A 25,742-nucleotide genomic window follows, 5' to 3' on the forward strand; every position below is an offset into this window, starting at 1 on the left:
AATACAGCAGTACAGCGACATGAATATTATGAACATAGGACAATAATTTTAACAAGAGGTTTATACATTATCCCTTTTCTTATAACATCGAATTTCAACTCTTTGACACCTAAGGAGTCACTCAACACTCAACAAGATTCACTTTCACATGTTCGACAATCAATTTATCACGGAATCCGAGCCATAGGACCATAGCAAAATACCACTTCAGGCCGTGCTTATAATCAGGGCATTCAAGCACTCCTGGTACACTGCACATAACCTTCAACGCGTCTCGGCGTTTCACAAATCCGTCCTGGATAATAAAATCGTGCACTAAACAAAAAATTATCACATGGGCTCTACAGGCTACCATGGACAGTATCCACTCAAAAACAACGGCACAAAGTCACCAAAGTAGTATCCCACAGTTGGGAACGGTACAAATTAATCCAGACTAATACTGTAACTTCCAACGGTCACTTACGTTCGGGTCTCAAATCTGTCCTAAATGATATCGATCTACCGTACTTCACTCTTCAAATTCTGAATCCGTCACTTATCCAATTTCCTCAGATTATTCATATTTTACGGGATAAGCAATACATTTTTATTGTGTTGTTGATGATGCTTGTTGTTTAAAGGGGCCTAACATCGAAGGTCATCGACCCGCACATTTTTTATAATTAATTACGAGCTGACACTGGACACAAACAATGACAACGTAAGCTCTCTGGACACAGCTACGCGTACCTAACGACCGCACTAAATCATACATCTCAAATATTCAAAAGCAATACAAACTTCACAAAATAGATTTTACTTTCCATATTATGTAAAGTTATGGCGAAACCTGTCATAATAAAAGGAATAGCATTAATATGACAAGAAATATGCATGCATTTATTTAATACAACGTTTACAGAACTTGTTTCATTTTGCAGTGAATCCCAGCCATTATTAACAGCACTACTCCATAACGGCAACCTTTGACGTCGTGGGACACGTTCCTAACAAACACATCTTCGTGATTATTTCACAACTTACACTAGGAAAATGAAACAAAACATGGAAATCACACTTGGTGATATTACTAGCCACCGCACATTGTACTAATCCTCCCTGCGCCACGCGATGCCATAATCTTACATGGACATATGGTTCGTAATCTGGTCTTCACCGACCAGTAACGTGAGGCGACGCGATATCCGCAACTTTCTGGCTCGGTTTCCGCACTCAACCGATGTATCACACACCTGAACTAAGAAAAGAAGTCAGACACGTAATTTATACTGTTGTGCCTCCAAACACCGCGCTGAATTTATTGTATCATGACTCTCACGCAATTCGACTAGTCTTTCTCATAATTACAGAATGTTAATATACGCTGTAACACTACAGAAATATCTACTAGCAGTTCTGATTGTACTGATAATGCCACGAAGTCCTATAATTCGACTTGGAAGTTTGTTAAATATTTACACCTACACGTGGGTGGAAAATTTTCTAAGTGTTGAATACCGTGATGTGAAATACTTCCAAGTCCCTAATTCAAAATACACAGTTCAAAAAAATTAGGAGAGCATGTTTTCGAAAGTGTGCCATGCTCCACAAAACAATAACCCACACCCAGGTATATAACCAACTAAACTTTTATTTTTTACAGTTGAAGTATACAAAAGAACATCAATGGATTAGTGTTCATTTGCAGAACACAAACGGAAATGTACAAATAGGGGCGAAAAGAAAGTGATAACAGTCCTACAGGGTGGATTTTTATCACATTTGGAGAGCTTCAGTATGTCCTCCACGAGCATTTAGCTTGGCACCTACGCGGCATGCTCCGTATAAGTCGACGGACTTCACGTTGCGGTATCAGGTCTCATTCTTCAATGAGAGCTTGTTCGAGGTCTTGGAGAGTCTGTGGTGGAACAGGACGCCCACGAATACGTCTGTCAAGCCTTTCCCACACATGCTTGATGGGATTAAGGTCGGGACTCACAGCTGGCCATTCCATCTCTTGAATGTCCAGTTCTTGCAAGACAGCTCTGGTGATGCGCGCTACATGAGCCTTGGCATTGTCGTGCATGAGTACGAATTCAGGGCCAACACCGTATGCAGCAACCAACACATGTGCAGCAGTATCTGCTCGATGTACCCCGCAGCGGTAAGATTACCACGGACGACGACAAGATCCGTATGGCCATCAAAACTGATGTCACCCCACACCATCACAGAATCCTGTCCGAATCGGTCGCCTTCCTGGACAACATTTGGCATGTACTGCTCACCACGGTATCTCCATACAAATTGACGTCCATCATACTGTGTCACGGGAAATCTGGACTCGTCTGTGAACAACACAGGTATCCATTGGCGAAGTTGCCACTTAACGTGGGTACGGGCAAACAGAAGGCGAGTTGCGCGATGTTGCTGCGTTAAACGGGGCACTCGAACAGGACGTCTGTGTCGTAAGAAGACTTCTCTTAACCTATTCCTTACTGTCTGGTCAGACACCGTGACTCCAGTGACCCTCCGGAGGTCTTGTTGCAGTTCTCTTGCAGTAGCTGAACGACGCCGCAAGGCATAGATGGTCAGATATCGGTCATCCTGTGAGGTTGTCAGGCGTCTACGACCCTGTGCAACACTCCTTGTAAACTGGCCTGTCTCAGTGTAGCGATTCCACAAGCGTTGATTACCTGACGGAGAGACATTGAGGTCCACAGCAACACGATGAAAAGCCCATCCTTCCTGGATCAAAGTGACGGTCCTTGCGACGTGAACCAAGTTAAGATGTCTCATGGGATGTGCTGGTTTACGTACAACGTGCTCAAATGACCGCAGTAGTCTGTGAACCTCACAACGACACGCGGACGCATCGCTATTCACTTTGTTTTGAGAGGTGACCTGACAGTTTAATGCATGGCTACGCCTGCAGACAGAGCATAACTTCGATTTGACATACCCTGAGTAGCTGAGGTCTCAAGGAATGTTGTACGACCATTAGAACCTCATCTACCAAATTAACGCGCACATACCAGACGTTACAAATCATGTTCCCCTAATTTGTTTTAACTGTGTATATTTAAGGTCCTTATTCTCACATCGAGAAAAGTTCCTAAGTTTTGAAGGTCCTATACGAAAGTTCTCCAAGTCCAAACTGCACCTCTACGAAATATTTGAGAGTCTGCACGTACCGTTTGCAAAAAATGACTATGTACTTCTGGGTTAAAGAACTCCGGAACGGAGTGACATGGAGACGCTCCAAACAACTCTCAATTAATGATGGCCGGTCAACTATCTCGCCCACTTTTATATTCATCCTGGTTTCCTCTAATAAGGTGGTGCAATATCACACTAACACCCGCGATTGCAGATTTTCACGATACAAATTATGTTCCTAATGTAGCCTGGGGATTGGGTTTTTGTGATCCTCTTACTAGGGATGTCTCTCGGCTGAAAGAGGATTTGTCTTTAAAAAATTGTACACAGACCCATCTCACAATTCTAACCAAGCTTTCACAGGCATTTGATTGGGTTCCGCTTGTATTGTACACGACAACTCTTGGAGGAGGGGAGATACAATGTCAGTCAATCAGTGACCTCAACAAATAGTTGACGTGTTTACTATATGTGTGTCAGTATTGACATACAAATACAGCAAAAATGAACGAAACCATTAATATTTGGAACGTTTTAATTACACGTGACATCCAACTTAAGAAGGCGTTATCCAACGGAAGACTGTGTAGGACAGGATGATTACACTTTCGCAAAGATTTTGGTGGTTTTGATTATTCAGAAACATGAAAATTCATTTGAATGCTCAACTGAAGGTACACTGGATTGTGGACGAAGGAAAAGTATTTGTAGACGATAACGCGATTAGTAGTGTTAAAGATTGTAGTGCTAGTGTCAGTGGCGGAAACAGTACTCCTCAAAGAGAAGCTAACAGTGCTGGTGACTATGAACCTTCGCCAGAAAAGAATTCCAATACCGTTAGTATTTTAGCTAAATTTTCGGAAGAACGTCTTGAACGGATCTATCATGTTTATTATACACCTCCACTTAAATGGTCGACCTAGAGCTCGTTATTCAAGATACATCAATCAATAAAAGGCACAATGAACATCAAAGTAATATTTCAGTATGAGGAGAAAAAAAGACGTAATGAACATCAATTTTGAGCAGTGGCGGTGGGCTCTCAGGAGCACAGGAGCACGTGAACACCCAGTTTTATTACATATTTACGCATTCATTCTTTTCTTTCGACCTGATTTCGACAATCAATCGAAAGCATTCGACAATCGACTTATATCGAAGCTCCGTTACACCGACAGTTGTTCGTTTTGACTGACAGTGCAGCGAGCACACTGGATAATGCGCTATTGTGCTGAAGACTATACGCATGCGCAAAGCAGATGACGTCATGGTTTTCTGCACTGATATTCCCATTAGCGAGGAGCACGGTAAGGTACGTGCCTTGTCGTCTAGAGCCACCCTCAACCCAGTGGCAGTATTACAGTTGACCACAAGGGTCCGCCATCTCCCCTATTATGGTTAGCCACAGCCTCCCAGGAGCTACTATTGCATTACATTACCGGCAGATTTCGCTAGTACCCTAATTCTGAATAGGCATTTTGGTGTCTGTTCAGACTCTTTTCCAGAAAGAGAACTGAATACAATGGCGCATATGTATCCCTGCCTAAATAAGATACAGCTGAAGACTGAACTAGAAGTATTGTATATGAGAAATGGCTTTCAGAAAGATGATGGGGCCATTTTCATGTTGCAGTTTCTGCTTGACAATGAACTAGATAGGGACACATTTCCACAAGTATGCGAATTACTCCGAATTGTTGTCACAACCCCAATTACGACAGCGGAGCCTGAGAGGTGTTTTTCTACTCTGAATACGAATTACAACGTTTCTGAAGAACACCATGACTGGAGAACGACTGTCAGCGTTGGCTATGCTTGCTATTGAGAAGAGATTTGTCAACAACATCAGTGACTTCAATCGTAAAGTCATTGAGAAATTTGCGCGATTGAAAGACAGAAGGATTGCTTTCCTGTACAAATAATCAGCATTTACGTGAGTTGCTAATCTAAATCCTATCATTTAAATAAGCATGATCTAGTATTGTTGGTTGTACTGCATGCTAAATTGTTTAGAGTAGTGGCTATAATTTGCAAAATGAGAATAATTACCATGTGATACAGTAGAACCCTAACTAACCGAGATAATGTGGAGACTATTGGGGTCAATTCGGATATAATTATTTTAAAAAAATTACCGGTAAATGCGGTACATATTCCTTCTATGCTTCTCGTCATACCCAGGTGAACTTCGTGCTGTTTAAAAACCAGGAATAGTGCTCGCATCCTTCAGTGTTCGCAGTGCAGTAAAGCTATTATGAATTTTACTATTGTTCTACACTAAGACAGCCGGTCCGCGGTGTAGGGGTAACATGCCTGCCTCTTACCCGGAGGCCCCGGGTTCGATTCCCGGCCAGGTCAGGGATTTTAACCTGGATCTGAGGGTTGGTTCGAGGTCCACTCAGTCTACGTGATTACAATTGAGGAGCTATCTGACGGTGAGATGGCGGTCAAAAAAGCCAAGAATAACGGCCCAGAGTATTCGTCGTGCTAACCACACGACACCTCGTAATCTGCAGACCACCGGGCTGAGCAGCAGTTGCTTGGTAGGCCATGAGGTTTGGTTTGGTTCTACACTAACACCCAGGTGAAATTCGTGCTGTTTAAAAACCAAGAATAGTGCTCGCATCCTTCAATAATCTCAGTGTAGTAAAGTTATTGTGAATTTTACTTTTGTTCTACACTAACAAATTAGTCTCGTATACAATTTATCCTCGGTTACAGGGGTTCTACCAAAGTATTTGTGAAGAAGGAACCGTACAAGGAACTGTTAGTGAAATGATTTATGTAGCCTACCTATGTTACTCTTTTGCTGATTTGAGACATGAACAGAAATGTTGTGAACCTCCTAAAAATTTTGTCACGAGCCGCCACTGATTTTGAGTAAACAAGGCAATCAAAGAACAGGCGATAAAGCAATACATTCTGTCCCAATTTTAAATGGTACGGAATGAAGGAAAATATGTCCATTACTGGCACTTGAAATTTTCGGCAATGCTAAAAGGAAGAGAAATTGGGCACGCAAAGTTTAAATGCCCTACAGCTTTCATAGCAAGAACCTTAATCACTGCTTTCATGACAATCAGAGATATACTAGACGATCGAGACATTCGCCAGTCTGGGGCCCGTTTTGTCAAAGATGTAAACCAGAAAATTACAAGTTTCCAAATACAGCCACACTGCATTTGGAACACTGCTCAATGTGGATGTAATTATGAACTAACTTCTGGAGCGAGATTATCTATAAAAAAAAGGGGAAAATCAACAGTTGCCTTGATTCAGTATGCACACAGTTCAACTCATAAAATAGATGTTCGCCTTTCAATGAGCGGACACCTATAAAAAAAATGTATATTTGTCTTCAGGAAAAACTTTCCGCTCGAATGTTAAACAAGCATATTGAAGACAATCATCCACCAAACGTACATATGGAGGCTAACACAAGTGAGAATGTCAAAAGACTATTTAAAATCATTTTCTTGAATGTCCTTCGCGACAATGTCGCAAATAACCAGAAGTGTATATCGCTCTGAGATTCTTGCAGTGCTCACAAAGACACAACAAAAGGAAATGAATCATTTGCGAGTAAAGACAATGAATGCATGAACATTCCACCAAAAACCATAAAATACGTACAGCATATGGATATATATTTCTTATAAGGACTTTCCGCAGTGACTTCGATACTGAATTAGGAAATAGAATTTTCACAATGAAAATGCATTCTATTACTCATAAGCAGTTATCTGCTCCAGTGTATCAGCCTATGCTTCAATATTCGTGGCAAGCGGTTGGATATAATACTCCCGCACCTGTTGCTGAATTTATACTAAAGCTGAATTCAAGAACGTGATTCAAGTGACATTTGACTTTTCAGCTCAAGAATGTGATTTTGAGGGTGGTCGGGATACTGCTTTTGCCAAGTGTGCCAATTGTGCATCTCCATACGGTTTCATGCATTTTGTTGAGGAAAGTCATATACATCTTTAAAGTCCGATACTGGGCAAACTATAAGTAACACAATAGAAAGCGTTCACCATGCTAATCACAGTGGTACACTAAACTCGTAAATAAAATTGGAACACAAAATTCCTGTTCGAGCCGAGAGACATCCCTTTAGTACATATCTTCACTTATACACAACATATCGCACTACTAACCACCACAGAAACCCGCAATAGTGAATACCTCCTTCCATAGGGTGATGAAAGGAAGGGCATCACCGGGCGAGTTGGTTACGCAGTTTGAGGCATGTAGCTTATACCTTGTATTCGGAAATTATTAAATTTGATTCCACTGTCAGCAGCCCTGAATAATGTTTTCTGTGGTTCCCCATTTTCACAGCAGGCAAATTCTGGGGTTGTACCTTCATTAAGGCCACGGTCCCTTCCTTCCCAGCCCTATTCTTCACTTAATTTACCACACCGTCGTCAGTTTGTGCCTACCATCGCCGCCTAACACTTGTCTGTGTCGGTGCGGCGTAAAAAAATGTTTCTTTTTCTACATACAATGTAAACTGGATGAGTGTGCAATTTCCGACTAATAACCTGAGCTTCCTTATTACCTATTCCAGTGTGTATTTGTGTTCACCAGGGCTAGGGTTGAAACTGAAGTGGCCGTGAACTTGAGAAAGAAGAATTTTCTAGAGGATGACTTGAAAAACTGTGGAAGACCACTTCAATGGAACTTAACATTGGGATTCGAAATCATTTGCTTCCTGACTCCATAGGCACTCGTCCCAGTGGTACAGTATTAATGTTAATAAATGTGCAAATATCCTGTGCGAGGACATTAACCCACCATCGTCATTCTTATGAGATTATTTTAATAGTAAGAACGTTAGTATCCATAGTTACGATCGGAACCAACGCCACCATAACCTTATCCCACTAGTGTAGACTAAACCGGGCGAGTTGGCCGTGCGCGTAGAGGCGCGCGGCTGTGAGCTTGCATCCGGGAGATAGTAGGTTCGAATCCCACTGTCGGCAGCCCTGAAGATGGTTTTCCGTGGTTTCCCATTTTCACACCAGGCAAATGCTGGGGCTGTACCTTAATTAAGGCCACGGCCGCTTCTTTCCAACTCCTAGGCCTATCCTATCGTCGCCATAAGACCTATCTATGTCGGTGCGACGTAAAGCCCCTAGCAAAAAAAGTGTAGACTAACTACATTGTGTAAAGAAAAACGTTTTCGTTAGAACTACGTCATTTTCAATTTAAACTCCTTTATTTCTATAAATCATTTCTGATGTGAAATGCACGCAAAGCAAAGTCATCTCCATACAGGCCATGAAGGCCCTCGGAGTGGTGGAAGGTAAAGGCTTCCACTATCCATAGCCTCAACACTATGTGGAGTAGATTGGTTCGCTCTACGCCCGGCCCACTTTACCCCAAAGAATTATGCTAAGGGGCTTTTCGTCGCACCGACACAGATAGGTCTTATGGCGACGATGGGACAGGAAAGGCTTAGGAGTTGGAAGGAAGCGGCCGTGGCCTTAATTAAGGTACAGCCCCAGCATTTGCCTGGTGTGAAATTGGGAAACCACGGAAAACCATTTTCAGGGCTGCCGATAGTGGGATTTGAACCTACTCTCTCCCGGATGCAAGCTCACAGCCGCGCGCCTCTACGCGCACGGCCAACTCGCCTGGTCCCAAAGAATTAACCTGGTATTCACTTTTATTGTAGGCTGAGTGGACCTCAGGGCCATGTGCACCTCGGAAAGTAGAAATCTCGTTTCTTCCGGGTGAACCGAGCACGCATTTACCGCCTAGCTAGGCAGCCCCTTTGATCTGAAATATTTGGAACTATACCGTGCGAGTCTGTTGCTCCTTACTTTTTAGCTTTAGGACACATGCATTTTATAGTCATCCTACAAAACTCGCTGGTGCGTGACAGTGTGAATGGTGATAAGCGCATTCACTAGAGGCCTAAATGCCTCATACTATGGATTGTGGACTTATATTGCTCCAGAAAGGATGCCATAACACACTGCTACCCAAAACGAAAAGTTTTCTGATATCGGTATAAAAGTGTACATGTGCGAACCATGTGATCTTGCCGCGGTGGGGAGGCTTGCGCGACCCAATGAAGCAGATAGCCGACCCGCAGGTGCAACCATTCGGATGGGTATCTGTCGAGAGACCAGACTTACGAATGGTTCATAGAAAGGGGGGTAGCAGCCTTTCGGAAGTTACAAGGGCGGCAGTCTGATGATTAATTGATATGGTCTTGTAATAATACTCAACATGGCTTAGCACTGTTGATACTGCTGCACGGGTGAAAGCAACGGGAAACTAAAAAAAAAAACTAACTCCCGAGGACATGCAGCTCTCTCTGTATGAATGATATACTGATGATGGCTTCCTCCCGGGTAAAGTATTGCGGAGGTAAAATAGTTCCCCATTCGGATCTCCGAGTAGGGATTACACGAGAGGGGGCGATCATCAGGAAGATGGATGCTAACATTTTGCGAGTCGGAGCGTGGGGGCACACATTATGGACTTAAATAAAGCAAAGAGGTCCTGTAAACAATCCAAAAGCATTACTGACATCCGCTTTCTTTAGGATGTCAACCGAACGTCAACAAAAACGGCGAGGAGAAATATCTTACAATGATTTATGTTAGTTTTAATGTTTGACTTGTTCAATTGTATCGTGACTGTGCTTTCATATTCTTCACGAAAACTGTGTTATTATTTGCTAATAACACTTAACAATGTTAACAATTATCCAGATTGTACTTTATAATACACAACCAGTGTGTAATTACTATTATTATTATTGTTGTTATTATTATTATTACTATTAATATTATTATTTCAGTATGCAGACGTGGACTATGATCACAACTTGTAGGTCATGAAATGCCGTCTGAAGTCGAAAAATTGAAGAAGGGGAGGAATCCAGTGCGTTGGGATGTAGACAAGCTGAAAGAAAAGAGTGTGAAGGATTGTTTCAAGGAACATGTTGCAAAAGGACTAAATGGAAATGCTGAAGGAAACACAGTAGAAGAAGAATGAACAGTCACGAAGAATGAGGACAGTAGGGCTGCTGAAAAGATATTAGAAAGAAAGAAAAGATCAACTACAAATCAAAGGATAACTCAAGAGATATTAGACCTGATCGATGAACGATGGTCATGATGTTCATAGTGCTGTTTCAAAACTGATCAACTAACACACACCATTACAAAACTAATAATCTATTCATTTGCAAATTTAACCTATTTTTACAGGTTTACTTTAGTTAACAGTGATATAATAGCAATTTGAGACGACAAATAATCAAAACACACAGTAAATGTTCGACCTCTACATCTTAGGTATGCCCTGGAACAGTTTGTCACCTCTCCTGTAAAATGTTAGATGGTTAGTTTTGAAAATGTGATACTCGTATATAATTAATATTAGCGATAGAGTATTTCAGTTCAAATGCCTGTGTTAAATTACCTCCTCAGTTATCTATATGTAAGCCAATGAGTATGAATATGAATATGAACATCTCTCTATTGCCCACCCTAGTATCCACCATCGGCTTACAGGCAATAAAGACAACAAAACACACAGAAACAAAACTTTAAGCAAACAATATCTAATCTATGTCTCTTAAAACTACTAACTACATTCCCTAACTAATTTGGTGGCGTAGCCCAGGCGGAACCCCATACCATGGGCTGCGCCACCCTACCCTAAACTAACAAAATCTACTATATTTCTCTTAAAACTACTTAACTCTATAAAACAACTTATTCCATACTTAAACTAATTTGGTGGTGCTGCAGAGGCGGATAGCCGGGCCATAAGCTGCACCACCCTTTACTAAAACTAAAAATTCTACTCCCTACAGCTAACTAACAAAAGAAAAAAGAGACACCTGACTGATCGCGGTATCCCCTGGTAATGAGGGAACCCCTTCCAGCCATGATACCGCTCTCAGCCACACCCGTGGGTCAGATGTCATCCCCACCTAAACCTCTATGACAACGTGTTTCCCTCCCATTCTTTGCGTGGCGAATCGCCGAGGCGGAAACCAGACCATCCAGCGATTCGTCACGCTCTTATCTATTGTACCGCCTACTACTCTGAGTCGTCTTGTTACACATTGCCTATTCTTATCTTGAACCTCCATTTTCTCTATGTGCGGACATGTTTGTTTATCACACCTTGGGATGGGTCTTTCACACCCCATCCTTCCCCTTATATTCCCCCCTCCCTCTCTTTTTCACATCTTTCAGACTCTCTTCTTCACTTACACCTATTCATTTACCTTATAATAACTTATCCACTATATTGTCAACACTATGTCTTAGAGTTTTTTTATACAGCATTTAACAACACTGGACTGTCAACAGTTTTACAGTTTCCTTATTCCTCACCGATCTTTCATCTTATTTATATCTCTTAGATTTCTAACCCACTAATTAATTACACATTTCTTTAAATTATCAATTTCAATACACCTGTTTACCCTACTTAATTTTTTTCTATCCACTATGATCTAATGTTAATCTATTTCAAATTTTTTTCACCGAACTTGGTCACATATCAATAGTTATCTTACTCATCATAGTTCTTTCCTCATATTTGCATCACTTAGTCTAAAAAACCACTCACTATTACAAATTTCTATACATACCCATTTTAGTTAGCACACTTCTTTCTTATTTTCAATCCTTTGTCCTAGAATTATTAATCACATTTTTTTAATCTGCGTCACTTAATTTGTACATTCTTCATATTTCCAACACTATAGTACAATCCTTTTATTTTGGCACTCATTATCTGGAACATAACACCTTCCTATTGTTCACTTAATTTCTTTACAAACCTAGCTCTAACCAAATTTAAATATTTTGATATATTTGTTCCTCTTTCCCATTCTCTGCATAGCCAAGCCGTCATCTTATGACCCTTTTCTACTTTTTCTATCTCCTTCTTATTCAACACTTTCATTTTTATCTCTTCTAATTCACTACATTTAGAAAATATATGCATATCCGACCATCCCTCTACATAAGCCAATGAGTAGTGTGTTCTCAAAATAAATTCTGGTTCTCTTTCAGCACAGAAATAACTAATTAGAAAATGTCAGCTAACATGGAAATATTGGTAACAATTACCTAAGAATTAAGTTTTAAAAATCCACCATTTATGCTGCTTACGATTACGAGATAAATGTGTCGCACCCGACAAAAATGGAACGGTGATGGCTTGAGTCTGTTTTTGTTTTAAAAGGTCTGAGACAGATATGTCACGCGGGGTATTATAGAGTTAAGAAGGTTCGAATCAGAGACTTTTCTACATGATGAAAAGGTTCAGAAGACCACTTCAACGAAGTTAACCATGGGATTCGAAAACACCTGCTTCCGGACTCCTTGGACACTCGTTCTAATAGCTTCGTAATTCTGGTAAGTAGCAACAGTAGTAGATAAGGGTCTCAATATTTATACAGCATATTCAAAAATCTAGATTCTGGCATTAATATACAGTCCCAGTCAAGAAAACCAAGAAATACATTTTTAGAATGTCGTCGCGTTGATCACGCTGGAGTAGAGCAGGTCTTGTGTCATGGTATGTTAAGGCTCTCAATGAGTTTTACGTGACAGAGAGCTCGTTTTTCTTAACATTAATTACCGTACACTAAATTACCATAATCAGAGTAATAATAGCGTGTGGCCTCCGGAGAGGCCTGGTGCAGGTCTTTTGATTTGATTTCCGTAGGCAACCTGCGCGTCGTGATGAGAATGGAATGATGATGAAGACGGCACATAAATCCAAGTCCCCGTGCCAGAAGAATTAACCAATTATATTTAAAATCTCCGAAGCTGCCGGGAATCGAACGTGAGGCCCCTGTGACCAAACGCCAGCACCCTAACCATTTAGCCATAGAGCCGGACATAATCAAAGTGACATATACGAAACAAAATTCAGTCAGTTAGACGCTCATGTCCTGTATTTAAGGTTGCAGGATCGAATAGTATTTAATAGTTTCTACATGCAAGTGATCCCTGTCCGTAGATTTAACACTTTATTCAAGCACCCCCACTTCTTCAAGGCAGATACTGGAAAGGATTCGTTGCAATACATTACCTCCAGAAGGCACTGGTTCGCTCTGCTGCTGCTGTTGCTGCTGCTGTTGCCCACCGCTTGCCTTCCCCACCCATGGTTCAAGTGAGTGAGAGAACTCATTGCGGTAATTGGTTCGGATTTGACTGGATTGTACTGGTCTGAAAGAGAAAACGAGAGTTGCTGCATTCACATTGTGATCAACACACAAAGATTATGTCTTTATACGCATGGTGATTGAAGAAGAAAGTACAGAAGTCAAAGACATTAACACGAGAAGGAATACATCATCTTTTATGCCTGTAGAGAGGTCCACTAAACTGACGGTAAAAGTAAACAAACACACACGCAGCCCTCCTTCTCGAAAATAGAACAAAGGTACGAGAGGTCTCCCTGTTGAGGAAGGTCAGCGTCGGCTTTAGATCGTATCTGCATAGTCATAGCATCTTGGGAAGGCTTATCAACGAGGGAACTCGCCAGACGAACAAGAGTGAATTAATGTCTTGTGATTCAGACATACTATAATTACACGCATATACACATTGTCGAGGACTTCTCTCGGACCGTTCATCTACTGGCTACCACTGCAACCTCTCTGCAGCTGTCTGCTACTTCCGATTGCGTCGTCTCAAAATAGAGACTGGGCAAAACAAAACTGGTCCGGAAATTTTTTAGAAGACTAAGGCGGAATTGATCCTTCTTAATGAAAAGGAGAACTACCCATCACAGGAAATGCCGTAAATCGTGATTTCGATGCATCAATCTGTTGCTGTTACATGTCTGCGCGTGCGCATCTCCCGCATGCTCTGTCCCGAGTACGTCGCTGTGTCATTACGTGTGAGTGAGTGAGAGGACCAGGCGTGTTTAGTGACCAGTTGAATGCAACACAAAATGGTGCTCACGATAAAATAGCGAGTGTTCATTGCCGAGTGTTATACGAAACGCGATTCGTCGAAAACCTGTGCGGAACTGTTTGCGCAAGAGCTTAAGACTGGAAGTGTTTTGGCAAAACCTTCAGCAAAGTCTGCAATGATAAACTTAGTGGCATAATGGCGCGAAACGGACTCTGTAGCGATTAAAAACCGCAACTATCCGAAAAGAGTTCGAACACCAGAAAACATTGCTTGAGTGAAGGAAAGCCTGCAGCGAAGTCCGACGAAATACCAACGCCGTTTATCTGTGCAAGTGGGAATTAAGAGAGAGAGAGAGCATTTGTTTTACGTCGCTCTGACACAGATAGGTCTTATGGCGACGATGGGATAGGAAAAGGCTAGGAGTCTGGAGGAAGCAGCCGTGGGCTTAAGTAAGGTACAGTCCCAGCAGTTTTCTGGTATTAAAATGGGAAACCGCAGTCTAGCTTAAGCCAGTGAGGAGGACGGACGTGTCGTGTGGCGTGCGCCTGCTGAGTGGAGTGGATTAAGAGTGAGGAAGCGGTAAGGTCAAGCGGTCGGCAAGGAGATAGATACGATGAATTGGGTAGACGTAGAGGTTATGAGGAAAGTAGTAAGAGAAGTAATACAGGAGGTATGTCCGTTTGAACAATTAAAGAAAATGCTTCAAGAACAAGGCCAGGAGCAAGAAAAGACGAGACAGTGGATCCAGGATTATATGAAGAATACGAAGGCGATGATAGAAGGCAGCGAGAAAGAACTGGTGTCACTAAGAGAGAAAATAAAAAATATGGATGAAGAGATTGTAAACCTGAAGAAAGAAATCGAATTCTGCAGACAGGAGCGCAAGAAGAAATCCATATTTATTTATGGGGTGGAGGAAGACAAAGCAGAATCTAAAGTGGACATTATTTACAAAGTGGTAGATGTTATACAAAAAAAAATGAAAATAAATTTCAGTGAGGTAGATATAGACAATGTGGAGAGAGTTGGCAAGGTGGGAGGGCACAGGCCCAAAAAGTGTCACTGCTATCTTCATTGATGGCAGACATAGTGATAAGGAACGCTGGTAATCTACAGTGTGAGAACATTGGAATTAAGAGAGATTTCGGAAGAGAAGAGAGTAGACATTTTAAAATTCTTAAGAAACATCTTGTGAAAGCAAAAATTCAGGGATTGAAAGCGTATATTAGTGGTCAGATACTCGTGGTGAGCGACAGGAATTGGACCCGAAAGTGGACAATATCGAAACTGAAATTAATGGATGAGAGTGTGAGGCAAGAAGAAACTAGCAGGGCTGACAGTTCGAGGCAAGAAGAAACTACCAGGGCTGATGTACATACTGTAAATGAAGGAACACTGAGTAGATGGGGTTCCTGGGAAGAGATCATGAAAAGAGCTGAAGAAAAAGTAAATGCAAGAAGGATGGAAGTAGTCAGGAATTTAATGGACGAATTAGTGTCGGAAGTCTGCGCGAGGGAAGAAAAAGAACCACAGGGGAAGACAAGCGGACAGAATCGGAGCGAGAATAATGGTTTGAGGGAGGAAGCAGAAGTAAGAAGTGCCGTGATCAAAGGGAGAAGCTTGAGTTTGAAGGACCTATGGGACAAAAAAGGAAAAATGGAAGGAATAATTACGAGAAGTAAAAAGTCAAGTAACAGTAGTAAGTAACATAGTTTGCCTATGATGGAGGACAGAAGCGTAGTTATGGTGGTGTTTGTATGTGTGTATTTACTCAAGTAATGGTGCCTGTATGTGTAGTATAATTGTAATTGAAGTGATGGTGTCTTTAGGTAGAAGATGGATAGACCAAGTGTATGGTATTTATTCAAGTGATGACATGACGGAGATCGTATTGGTGAGTGATTTATTAGTTAATGATAAGAGGTATATATGTAAGGATATGTGGTATGGAATTGAAGAGAATCATTGTGGAGTGCGATGGATGGATGATAAGAGAGGTAGTGAAGCTTAGAGGGTATTTATTCAAGTGAAGAAGGATAAGAGGTAGATATGTATTGATGTTTAGAAGTTGGATCAGAGTTTAGATGGATGGAGGATAAGAGAGGTAGCGAAGTTTAGATGGTACTTACTCAAGTAATGATGTCTATATGTGTAGTGTAATTGTTACGAGTTTGGAGATATAAAGGAGGTTGGATGGTATCTACTGGAATTGAAGTGTTAAATATGAAAGGTGATGATAATAGATATATGATGGATGAATGATAAGAGAGGTAGCGAGGTGATAAGGTGTTTTTAAGTGTACTGTAATTGTATGGCACTTATTCATATAATGGTGTCTTGAGATATAAGATGGATGGATTGTTGAGTTCGAAGGGCATTGTAATGTTTAAAGTAAAGAAGTGATGGTATCTGCATATGTATGGTATGATGGATGAATGATAAGAGAGGTAGCGAGGTGATAAGGTGTTTTTAAGTGTAATGTAATTGTATGGTACTTATTCAAGTAATGAGACTTGAGATATAAGATGGATAGATTGTTGAATTCGATGGATGGATGAGAAGAGGGGTAGCGAAGTCTAGATGGTATTTATTCAAGTAAAGATGTCTTAATGTGTATTATAATTCTAAAGTGAATGAGGACTGGAATTGAAGTGTTAAGTATGACGATGATGGATGAATGTTAAGAGAGGTAGCGAAGTTTAAATGGTATTGGTAAGTGATTTATTAGTTAATGGTAAATCGGCAAGCAAAGTTGGTTTTAGATGATTATTTAATTAGATTAAGCATGGTTGAATAAGATGAGCAGGAATAGATAGGTAGTGCAGTGACAAAGTTGCAACATGAGTAGAATACGTATTAGCAGAATGTACAACGGAAGTATGGAATCAGCAACCACGAGGGAGTCAAGTAGAGGAAATGTAGTAGGAATGGAATGTGCTAAGGTTAGCGTGTATGGGGTCTGTGACATTCATAATACCGCTGAAGCATGGAATCAGCAACCCTGAGAGAGACAAGTAGAGGAAATGTAGGAGGAATGGAATGTGCATAGGTTTGTGTGTATGTTCAGCAGGGGCATGGTGGCGAATGGATGATAAGAAAGATAGCGAAGTTTAGTGGGTATTTATTCTAGTAAAGGTGTCTTTATGATAAGAGGTAGATATGTAATGAATGTGGCATGGAAATGAAGTGAATGATTGTTGAGTTCGATGGATGGAAATTAAAAGAGATAGCGAAGTTTAGAGGGTATTTTTTCAAGTGAAGGTGTATTTATGGATATTAGGAAAGATAGCGAAGTTTAGAGGGTATTTATTCAAGTGAAGGTGTATTTATGTGTATTGAGACAGTATTGGTTTTGATTTATTAGTTAATGATAAGAGGTACTAGGATAGAATTAGTATAGATTTAATGTTGAAATTAGTTATAGGCTTAATTCAGATGTAGGGGGTGCCCTAGCATGTGAGCTGGTCATCCGTCCATGTTAGAGGCAGCTTAGGATAGATTAGTATAGATTTAGAACTAGTATAGATTTAATGTTGTAATTAGTCATAGGCTTAATTTAGACGTAGGGGGTGCCCTAGCATGTGAGCTGGACATCCGTCCATGTTAGAGGCAGCTTAAGATAGATTAGTATAGATTTAATGTTGTAATTAGTTATAGGCTTAATTTAGAGATAGGGGGTGCCCTAGCATGTGAGCCGGTCATCCGTCCATGTTAGAGGCAGCTTAACAGATTTAGCTAGGGGTGGAACCTTGCATGGTTGTCCGGTATTCCGCCTGTGTAGGGTCCACCAAGTTAGTAGTATGTAATTTGGCTTAGGCTGGACATTGTTATTTTTCTTTATAACGGATCAAATGGGTATTATTACTGTAGATCTAAAGAAAAATAATAAATCTAAATCTAAATCTAAAATGGGAAACCACGGAAAACCATCTTCAGGGTTGCCGATAGTGAGGTTAGAACTCACTATCTCCCGAATGCAAACTGTTAGCGACGTGACCAAACCAAACAGCCACTTAATAGGTAAAGGGAATTAAGACACCGTCGTGTCGGAACATGATCAAAAAGGACCTGCATATGCATTCTTACAAATTTACTGTTGTGTATGCGTTAAAGCGTCCAGACGAACCTTCGCGTGTTGAGTTCTGCCGGTGGTTTCTGAGTGAAGTAAAGTCAGGACTTTTAGATCCTGAGGTGATTTTCTTTTTTCATTACTTCAGATGAGGTCACTTCCAGCATCTTTTGTGATGTCCATTAACGAGGGTCAATCCCACGTTAGTCCCATTGTAAATATTTTCTGGGCCAGTTTTATTAAATGTGCAGCGAGCACAGGAAAGTAGAGTTTCAGTGATGATAAGGAATGACATTAAATGACGTAACCGTACACCTCTCCTGGTCACTCAGGCCTACGTGGAGGTCCTTGGTATCGGAACAGTATAATCCAGCTAACCGCGAAACTGTATAAGGGACATTTAGAAGAAAAATCATCTTCACGTGTCAATTATGCAGGCATCGTTAATGTTTTTCTCCGCAATGTCGATATCGGCCGACTGAAGTGGCGTAATCGTTGCCCAGACATGAGCCCAAGTGAACATTTCTGAGATCGATTAATTGGTTTTGGACGTTTCTTTAGACCACTTATTCCGCAAGACTTGCTCAGGATCAGAATTGAAGGGAGAAACAACCTGGGTCAACAATACCTTGACAGGCCGGTAAAAAGTATTCCAAGACCGATACAAGCATGCACGGGTGCAAGAGGACGAAATATGTGGGTTGAACAAACAGGATGGAATTAAGTAATTCAATAGCTATTTTACATACCAGATATTGTAATAAGTATTGAATCACGACCGAGAAGTGATATTATGGATACGAAATGTTTCTCACGGAACTAGAATGTCTATCGTAGAGACAGGTTAGGCTTGTTTGTTGCTGATGCTTGTTGTTTAAAGAGGCCTAACATCTAGGTCATCCGCCCAGACAGGTTAGGAACGATAGGAGAGGAAGTATTCATACCGGTAAAAGAAGAATCTGTAAGCTACGAAAAGGTTAAGGATGAGAAACATAACATTTTAGGTGTAGGAATTATCTCTAAACACAATACACAACTTGATGTTTTTGGGAACCCTATTTTAATGGGTGGCTTCAATTTACCAAATGTTGACCAAAAATGGAATGCGAACGACAGAAAGCATGATCAACAAATGGTGAATACGTTAATATGGGAAGGTCAGCTAAATCAGAAAATGACGGAACCAACTAGAGGGAAAAGTATCCTAGACGTGGTGCTGATAAGACCAGATGAGCTCTATAGAGAAACTGAAGTGACAGATGGAATAAGTGATCATGAAGCTAACATAATTATGATAGATTTTTTTTGCTACCTGTTTAACGTCGCACTAACACATCGAAGGTTTTCGGCGACGGAAGGATGGGAAATGGCTAGGATTGGGAAGGTATCGACTGTGGCCTTAGTTAAGGTACAACCCCAGCGTTTGCCTGGTGCAAAAATGGGAAACCCCAGAAAACCATCTTCAGGGCTGCCGACGGTGGGATCCGAAGCCGCTATCTCCCGAATAAAACAGCTGCACGCCACTAACCGTACGGCCAACTCGCTCGGCAAATGTGATAGAAAGGAATGTTGTAAATGTAGGACAATTAGGCAATGCCATATGGTTCATAAGAGAGGCATGTGGACATTTTTAGAATCCAATTATGATCAACAGAAAACGGTAAATAAAAATGCAAATAGCCTGTGATGGGTGACAAGCAATAATTGTTGAGGAGTGTGAAAACAGGTATGCACGTTTATAGATGGTACGGAATGGTAAGGACCCGTTGTATTATAACAGGGAAATTAAGATATTATGAAGGAGGTGCAGATTAAAACGAACTAGAGTTACGAATGGTTGCGTCGTTAAAGAGAGATTGAAGAAGCTTACTAGGAAATTAATTCAGCAAAACGTAGGCTTGGGATTACATAATGGCAAACATAACTGCCAGCAATAGGAATTTTAGAGATACAAAGATAAAAAGATACAAAAGTTGAAAGCTAGAAAAGGAGCGGGGATTGATAAGATTTCTGGGGATATATTAAATGCAATTGGTTGGGATATACAGTGGAACCTCGATATCTCGAATCACCTCGGGAACTAAAATTTATTTCGAGTTATCGAAATTCAGAGAAATAGAGAATACCGTTTTTGGGCATATATAGCGCATAATTGAATCATTTGTATCTAAGGACTTACAGTGAATACAGTACTTATTACAGTATTTAAAAATATACTAAAAAACTCATATTTTACAGCATCGCTTTAATTACGACCCTTTTATAAGAACTTTTTAGAAGATAGAATACAGTACGTACAGCACTGAAACAAGAAACATACCTCCATTAAGACTTTTGGAAAAAATCCGTTAGTCTCTTCTTCTTTTTACTGTTAATCTTCTTTCCTTCCACGTACTATTCAACAACATTTATTGCTGTGAGAAACACTGTCTTTTATATTCGACTGGCTCTATATGTAGGTTCGAAACCACGCAGCCAAGATTCGTAAATGGAGCTTGTCATCCACGACTACCGCGGTTGCTTTCGTACATGACCGGTAATGAATTCGCACCCAAGAAACAGCGAGGCTTCGCCGATTTTCCCGTCATATTAGCTCCCAGCATCACTCTAAACCTTTCTTTACTTGTTAACTGTTTCTCACAAACTACAAATGCTGTACTGCACAGTCAATGTTGTACAAAATTCGAGTTAAGAGTATTTTTTGTTTCAAGGGAGGAAACGTTTGCTTCGAGAAATCGAGAAATTCGTGTTACCGAATTTCGAGTGATAGAGAAATCGAGAGATATCGAGGTTCGACTGTATTGCCATATCGAAAATACTTACTTGATTACCGTTTGTATGAAGGAGCACTAACAAATGAATGGAGAGCATGCCGGTATAGAAGGAAATGAAAAGGCAGATATACTGGCCAGGAAAGGGGCAGAAACACATTTTGTAGGCTCAGAAACTGTATGCGGGATTTCCTATGGACAAGCCCGACACTACACAGGAAAATGTTTACAAAAGGAAGAAATGGAGAACTGGAAAAGTACTCCCGGATGCAGGCTTGCAAAGGAACTGATAAAAGGACCAAACAAGAAGCATGCTAAATAACTGTTGAAACTCAGCAGAGAAAATCACTATGGAACGGAAAGAAGAAAAATACTACACGGTTACAGACAATCGTATTGATAACAAACAAAACTGTGATTGTGAATCTTGTTTGCTTACCAGCGAAACTAATACCCTACATCCTATTTACTTCAATCAAGTAAGTGAGGCTATTAGGAAGTTCTATACCGGGCGAGTTGGCCGTGCGCGTAGAGGCGCGCGGCTGTGAGCTTGCATCCGGGAGATAGTAGGTTCGAATCCCACTATCGGCCGCCCTGAAAATGGTTTTCCGTGGTTTCCCATTTTCACACCAGGCAAATGCTGGGGCTGTACCTTAATTAAGGCCACGGCCGCTTCCTTCCAACTCCTAAGCCTTTCCTCTCCCATCGTCGCCATAAGACCCATCTGTGTCGGTGCGACGTAAAGCCCCTAGCAAAAAAAAAGGAAGTTCTATAATAGAACCTTATATCAGATGCCGAAACATCTGATTCAGTGTTTACCACCAGGAATTTATCTTTCGTAGATGCACTTTGGACCGAGCTCGATAGCTGCAGTCGCTTAAGTGCGGCCAGTTTCCAGTAATCGGGAGATAGTGGGTTCGAGCCCCACTGTCGGCAGCCCTGAAGATGGTTTTCCGTGGTTTCCCATTTTCACACCAGGCAAATGCCGGGGCTGTACCTTAATTAAGGCCACGGCCGCTTCCTTCCAATTCCTAGACCTTTCCTATCCCAACGTCGCCGTAAGACATATCTGTGTCGGTGCGACGTAAAGCAAATAGCAAAAAAAGATGCACTTTGGGACATCCTACCCCTTCACAGTAAGATGTCAATCGATATAGCTTCATGCAGACGCTGTCGACGACATTACAAGCATCGAGGTAAAAATTACATCGATTGGGATGGACCTAATCTGATGATTAGAAACTGTAGACAGTGTACGCATGAAATGTTCCCCTTTTCTACAGAACCTGATAATGATTCTGAAAGGCACTAAACACATGGATGACATCAAGGTAAGATCTGTATCAAATTATTTGTGAAGCAGAACATGCTGAGTATATTTGGAAAACTTAATTTCATAAATAAATGTTTTGCTTAATTTGCATGTTGCATGGGTCATTACAATTTTGGAAGCATGCTACCTCTTCGCAGTAAGACGTTAAGGAGTACAGCAACCTTGTCGGCAGCATAACAAATACTGTAGTATAAACGGTAGGAAAGTAAATTATTAAACAATAAATATTTCATTAAATTTAAGATGTTCTACTTATTGCATTCCCTTTGCCTCCTTCTCCTCCTCCTCCTATCATATGATTTCTTAATAATGCTATTTGCTTTACGTCCCACTAACTACTTTTTAAGGTCTTCGGAGACGCCGAGGTGCCGGAATTTAGTCCCGCAGGAGTTCTTTAACGTGCCAGTAAATCTACCGACACGGGGCTGTCGTATTTGAGCACCTTCAAATACCACCGGACTGAGCCAGGATCGAACCTGCCAAGTTGGGGTTAGAAGGCCAGCGCCTCAACCCTCTGAGCCACTCAGCCCGGCATATGATTTCTTAGTCGTCGCCATTTTTTTGATGAAAGTGTAATACATACAAAAGTTTAAAATTAGCGCCTATGACATCAGTCATCCATACATGCATGCGACAACTGTCCGAAGGATGGAGAACTGCTTGTCATTTCTTTAGATAGATAGCGCCACCCCAGCAAACCTACTTTATCCTACGGCTAACAGAGTGCGTGAGTAATCCGTTTTACAGTAACTTGCGAACTCGCCATCAGTGTACCTCAAGCTGATGTACATGCGCACGTGGGCACTAGGTATTCACCACCCTGTTATGTCTCTAGCGGGATCTAATAGTCATATGCTTACAGTAACTCACGAAACTCGCCGCGAGGGCGCTTTGATATGTCTATAGCGGGATCCGATACTCATTTGTTTACAGTAACTCACGAAAGTCGTCATAAGAGCGCACTGATATGTCTCTAATGGAGTATTTGTTTACAGTAACTCAGGAAGACGCCACGAGTGTGCGCTGATATGCCTCCCAAAAAGCCTCGATTAAATTACCCAGGGCTGCCGACAGTGGGATCCTCTCCGCGGTTCTCATATGGAGTGAAGGCATATAACGCTGTTGATGGTGATTTGTCCGTCGGGTGGACAGGTAAAGCCTTGAGCAGACCTCTCGATACTATTCGACAGGAGAAGGCTATGTGACACTACCGGGTTCTACCCTCTTCTTTCCTACTATCATATATCACGCCATTCATTTCATCTTATCTTCCCTGACGAGGTTGACGTCAGGAAAGGCATCCGGTTATAAAATCTATCTCGGCAGATTCATCTCACCGCAAACGCGACACTGTAGAGAAGCGGGAAAAGGAATGGACACTCGTTAGGTTATTACGTCATACACCATTAGCCAGCAGTCCGCGCGTATTACGTCACAGCTACGTCTCTCCTCCAGGGAAGACGACAAAGAGCATGTGTGAGGTTAGGTTACCGTTCGTGACCAAGGTTAGATTAACACACGGGTTAACTACACCTACAAGTCACCTCACTAGTTCGGCTCCTATAAGGAGAACTCGTAAATAGCCTGTCTGAGTTTAGGTAAGCGTTCCTCGTAGCGAGGTTAGTTAACACGGCATCATGGCGTCATAACCCCAATAACCAGTCACCTAACCAATTGGACTACTCCAAGGTGAGCTGATAGTGAGCCTGGGTGTGAGGTTAGGTTAGCGTTTGTGCGGAGGGTTAGGTTAACACGTCATAATGACGACTTAACCTCATCGGCAGGTCACCTGACCGATTTGCGGCTTCTCCATGGGCGCCCGATCGATTCGGCTCCTCCAGACGGGTCCGTGAAGTTTTCGACTCGGCTCCTCAGTGGGGGCCCTCCGATTCGGCTCATCCATGGGGCCTCGTCCAATTCGGCTCCTCCAAAGTGGCCCGTGAGGTTAGCATTGCCCTCGTACGCAAGGGTATGACGTCATAACCTCACCTAGCGGTCAAAAACACTCCACGTTGGACAGTGAGGTTAGCATTGCGTTCGTACATATGGGTATGACATCATTACTTCACCTAGGGGTCAAAAGCACCCCAGGTCATTCCCTGACCAATTAGGCCCCTCCAATGGAGCCCCTGAGGTTAGGCTTGCTCTCATACGCAAGGTTATGACGTTGTCCGCATCTTAACCTCACCGAGAGGTCACTGAACCCGGGTACGAAGACCCATTGGTACACTACCAGGGGTCAATACCCCCCAAAATACACTACGAGGGTTCAATGACCTCATGGGAAAATGCTGGCTAAGCCCCATTGTTTTAGAACATACTTTGCCCTTCTACTAATGGTAAATAATTTAATATGGGAAGGACAGCTGATGCAGTAAGCGACAGAACCAACTAAAGGGAAGAATATTCTGGAGGCTCAGCTGGTAAAACCAGATGAGCTTTATAAGGAAGCCGAAGTAACGGATGGCATTAGTGATCGCAAAGCTCTTTTTTCTGTCGTAGTTAAGATAAACGTAATATAAAGGAACGTCCCACAAATTGCACTATTAGACAGTACCATATGATTGATAAAACGGGCATGAAGGAGTTAAAAAAAGTAAATATAATCGGTGAAAAACCGTAACCGTAGCATTGCGTTCGTACATATGGGTATGACATCATTACTTCACCTAGGGGTCAAAAGCACCCCAGGTCATTCCCTGACCAATTAGGCCCCTCCAATGGAGCCCCTGAGGTTAGGCTTGCTCTCATACGCAAGGTTATGACGTTGTCCGCATCTTAACCTCACCGAGAGGTCACTGAACCCGGGTACGAAGACACAGACTTTGGGATATGTTTAAAGCAATTGTTGAGGAATGTGAAAACAGGTTTGTACCGTTAAATGTGGTAAGGAATGGTAAAGATCCACTATATTATAACAGAGAAGTAAAGAGACAAAGAAGGAGGTGCAGGATGGAAAGAAATAGAGTTAGAAATGGTTGCTGAAGTAAGGAGAAATTGAAGGAACCTACGAGGAAATTGAATCTAGCAAAAAAGTCAGCTAAGGACAACATGATGGCAAGAGTAATGGGCGGTCACTCAAATTTTAGTGAAAAGTGGAAGAGTATGTATACGTACTTTAAGGCAGAAACAGGTTCCAAGCAGAACATTCCAGGAATCATGAATGAACAAGGGGAGTGTGTATGCGAGGATCATCAAAAGACAGAAGTATTCAGTCAGCAGTACGGTATGTAAAGATTGTTGGTTACAAGGATAATGTCCACATAGAGGAGGTGACTAATACTAAAGAAGTATTACATTTACCTATGATAACAACAACATTTACAGTAAAATATAAAAGTTGAAAACTAGAAAAGAAGCTGGAACTGATAATATTTCTGAGGATATACTAAATACAATGGGTTTGGATAGAGTACCATATCTGAAGTATTTATTTGATTATTGTTTGCATGAAGGAACTATACCGACTGAAGAGTTACTATAGTAGCCGCTGTGCATAAAATAAAGAGTGATAG

At 41.5% G+C, this 25,742-nt stretch overlaps 1 protein-coding gene across 1 annotated transcript in view; it reads right to left on the reverse strand.

Annotated features, from left to right (window-relative positions):
• LOC136864208 (uncharacterized) overlaps positions 1 to 25,742 on the reverse strand; it is a 644,576-nt gene that overhangs the window by 405,207 nt on the left and 213,627 nt on the right. Inside the window, exon 8 of the mRNA XM_067140905.2 lies at positions 13,225 to 13,356. Within this exon, the coding sequence (XP_066997006.2) occupies positions 13,225 to 13,356 (132 nt within the window). The remainder of the gene's footprint in view (positions 1 to 13,224; positions 13,357 to 25,742) is intronic.

Source organism: Anabrus simplex, chromosome 2 (genome assembly GCF_040414725.1).
Source record: "Anabrus simplex isolate iqAnaSimp1 chromosome 2, ASM4041472v1, whole genome shotgun sequence".
NCBI lineage: Eukaryota > Metazoa > Arthropoda > Insecta > Orthoptera > Tettigoniidae > Anabrus > Anabrus simplex.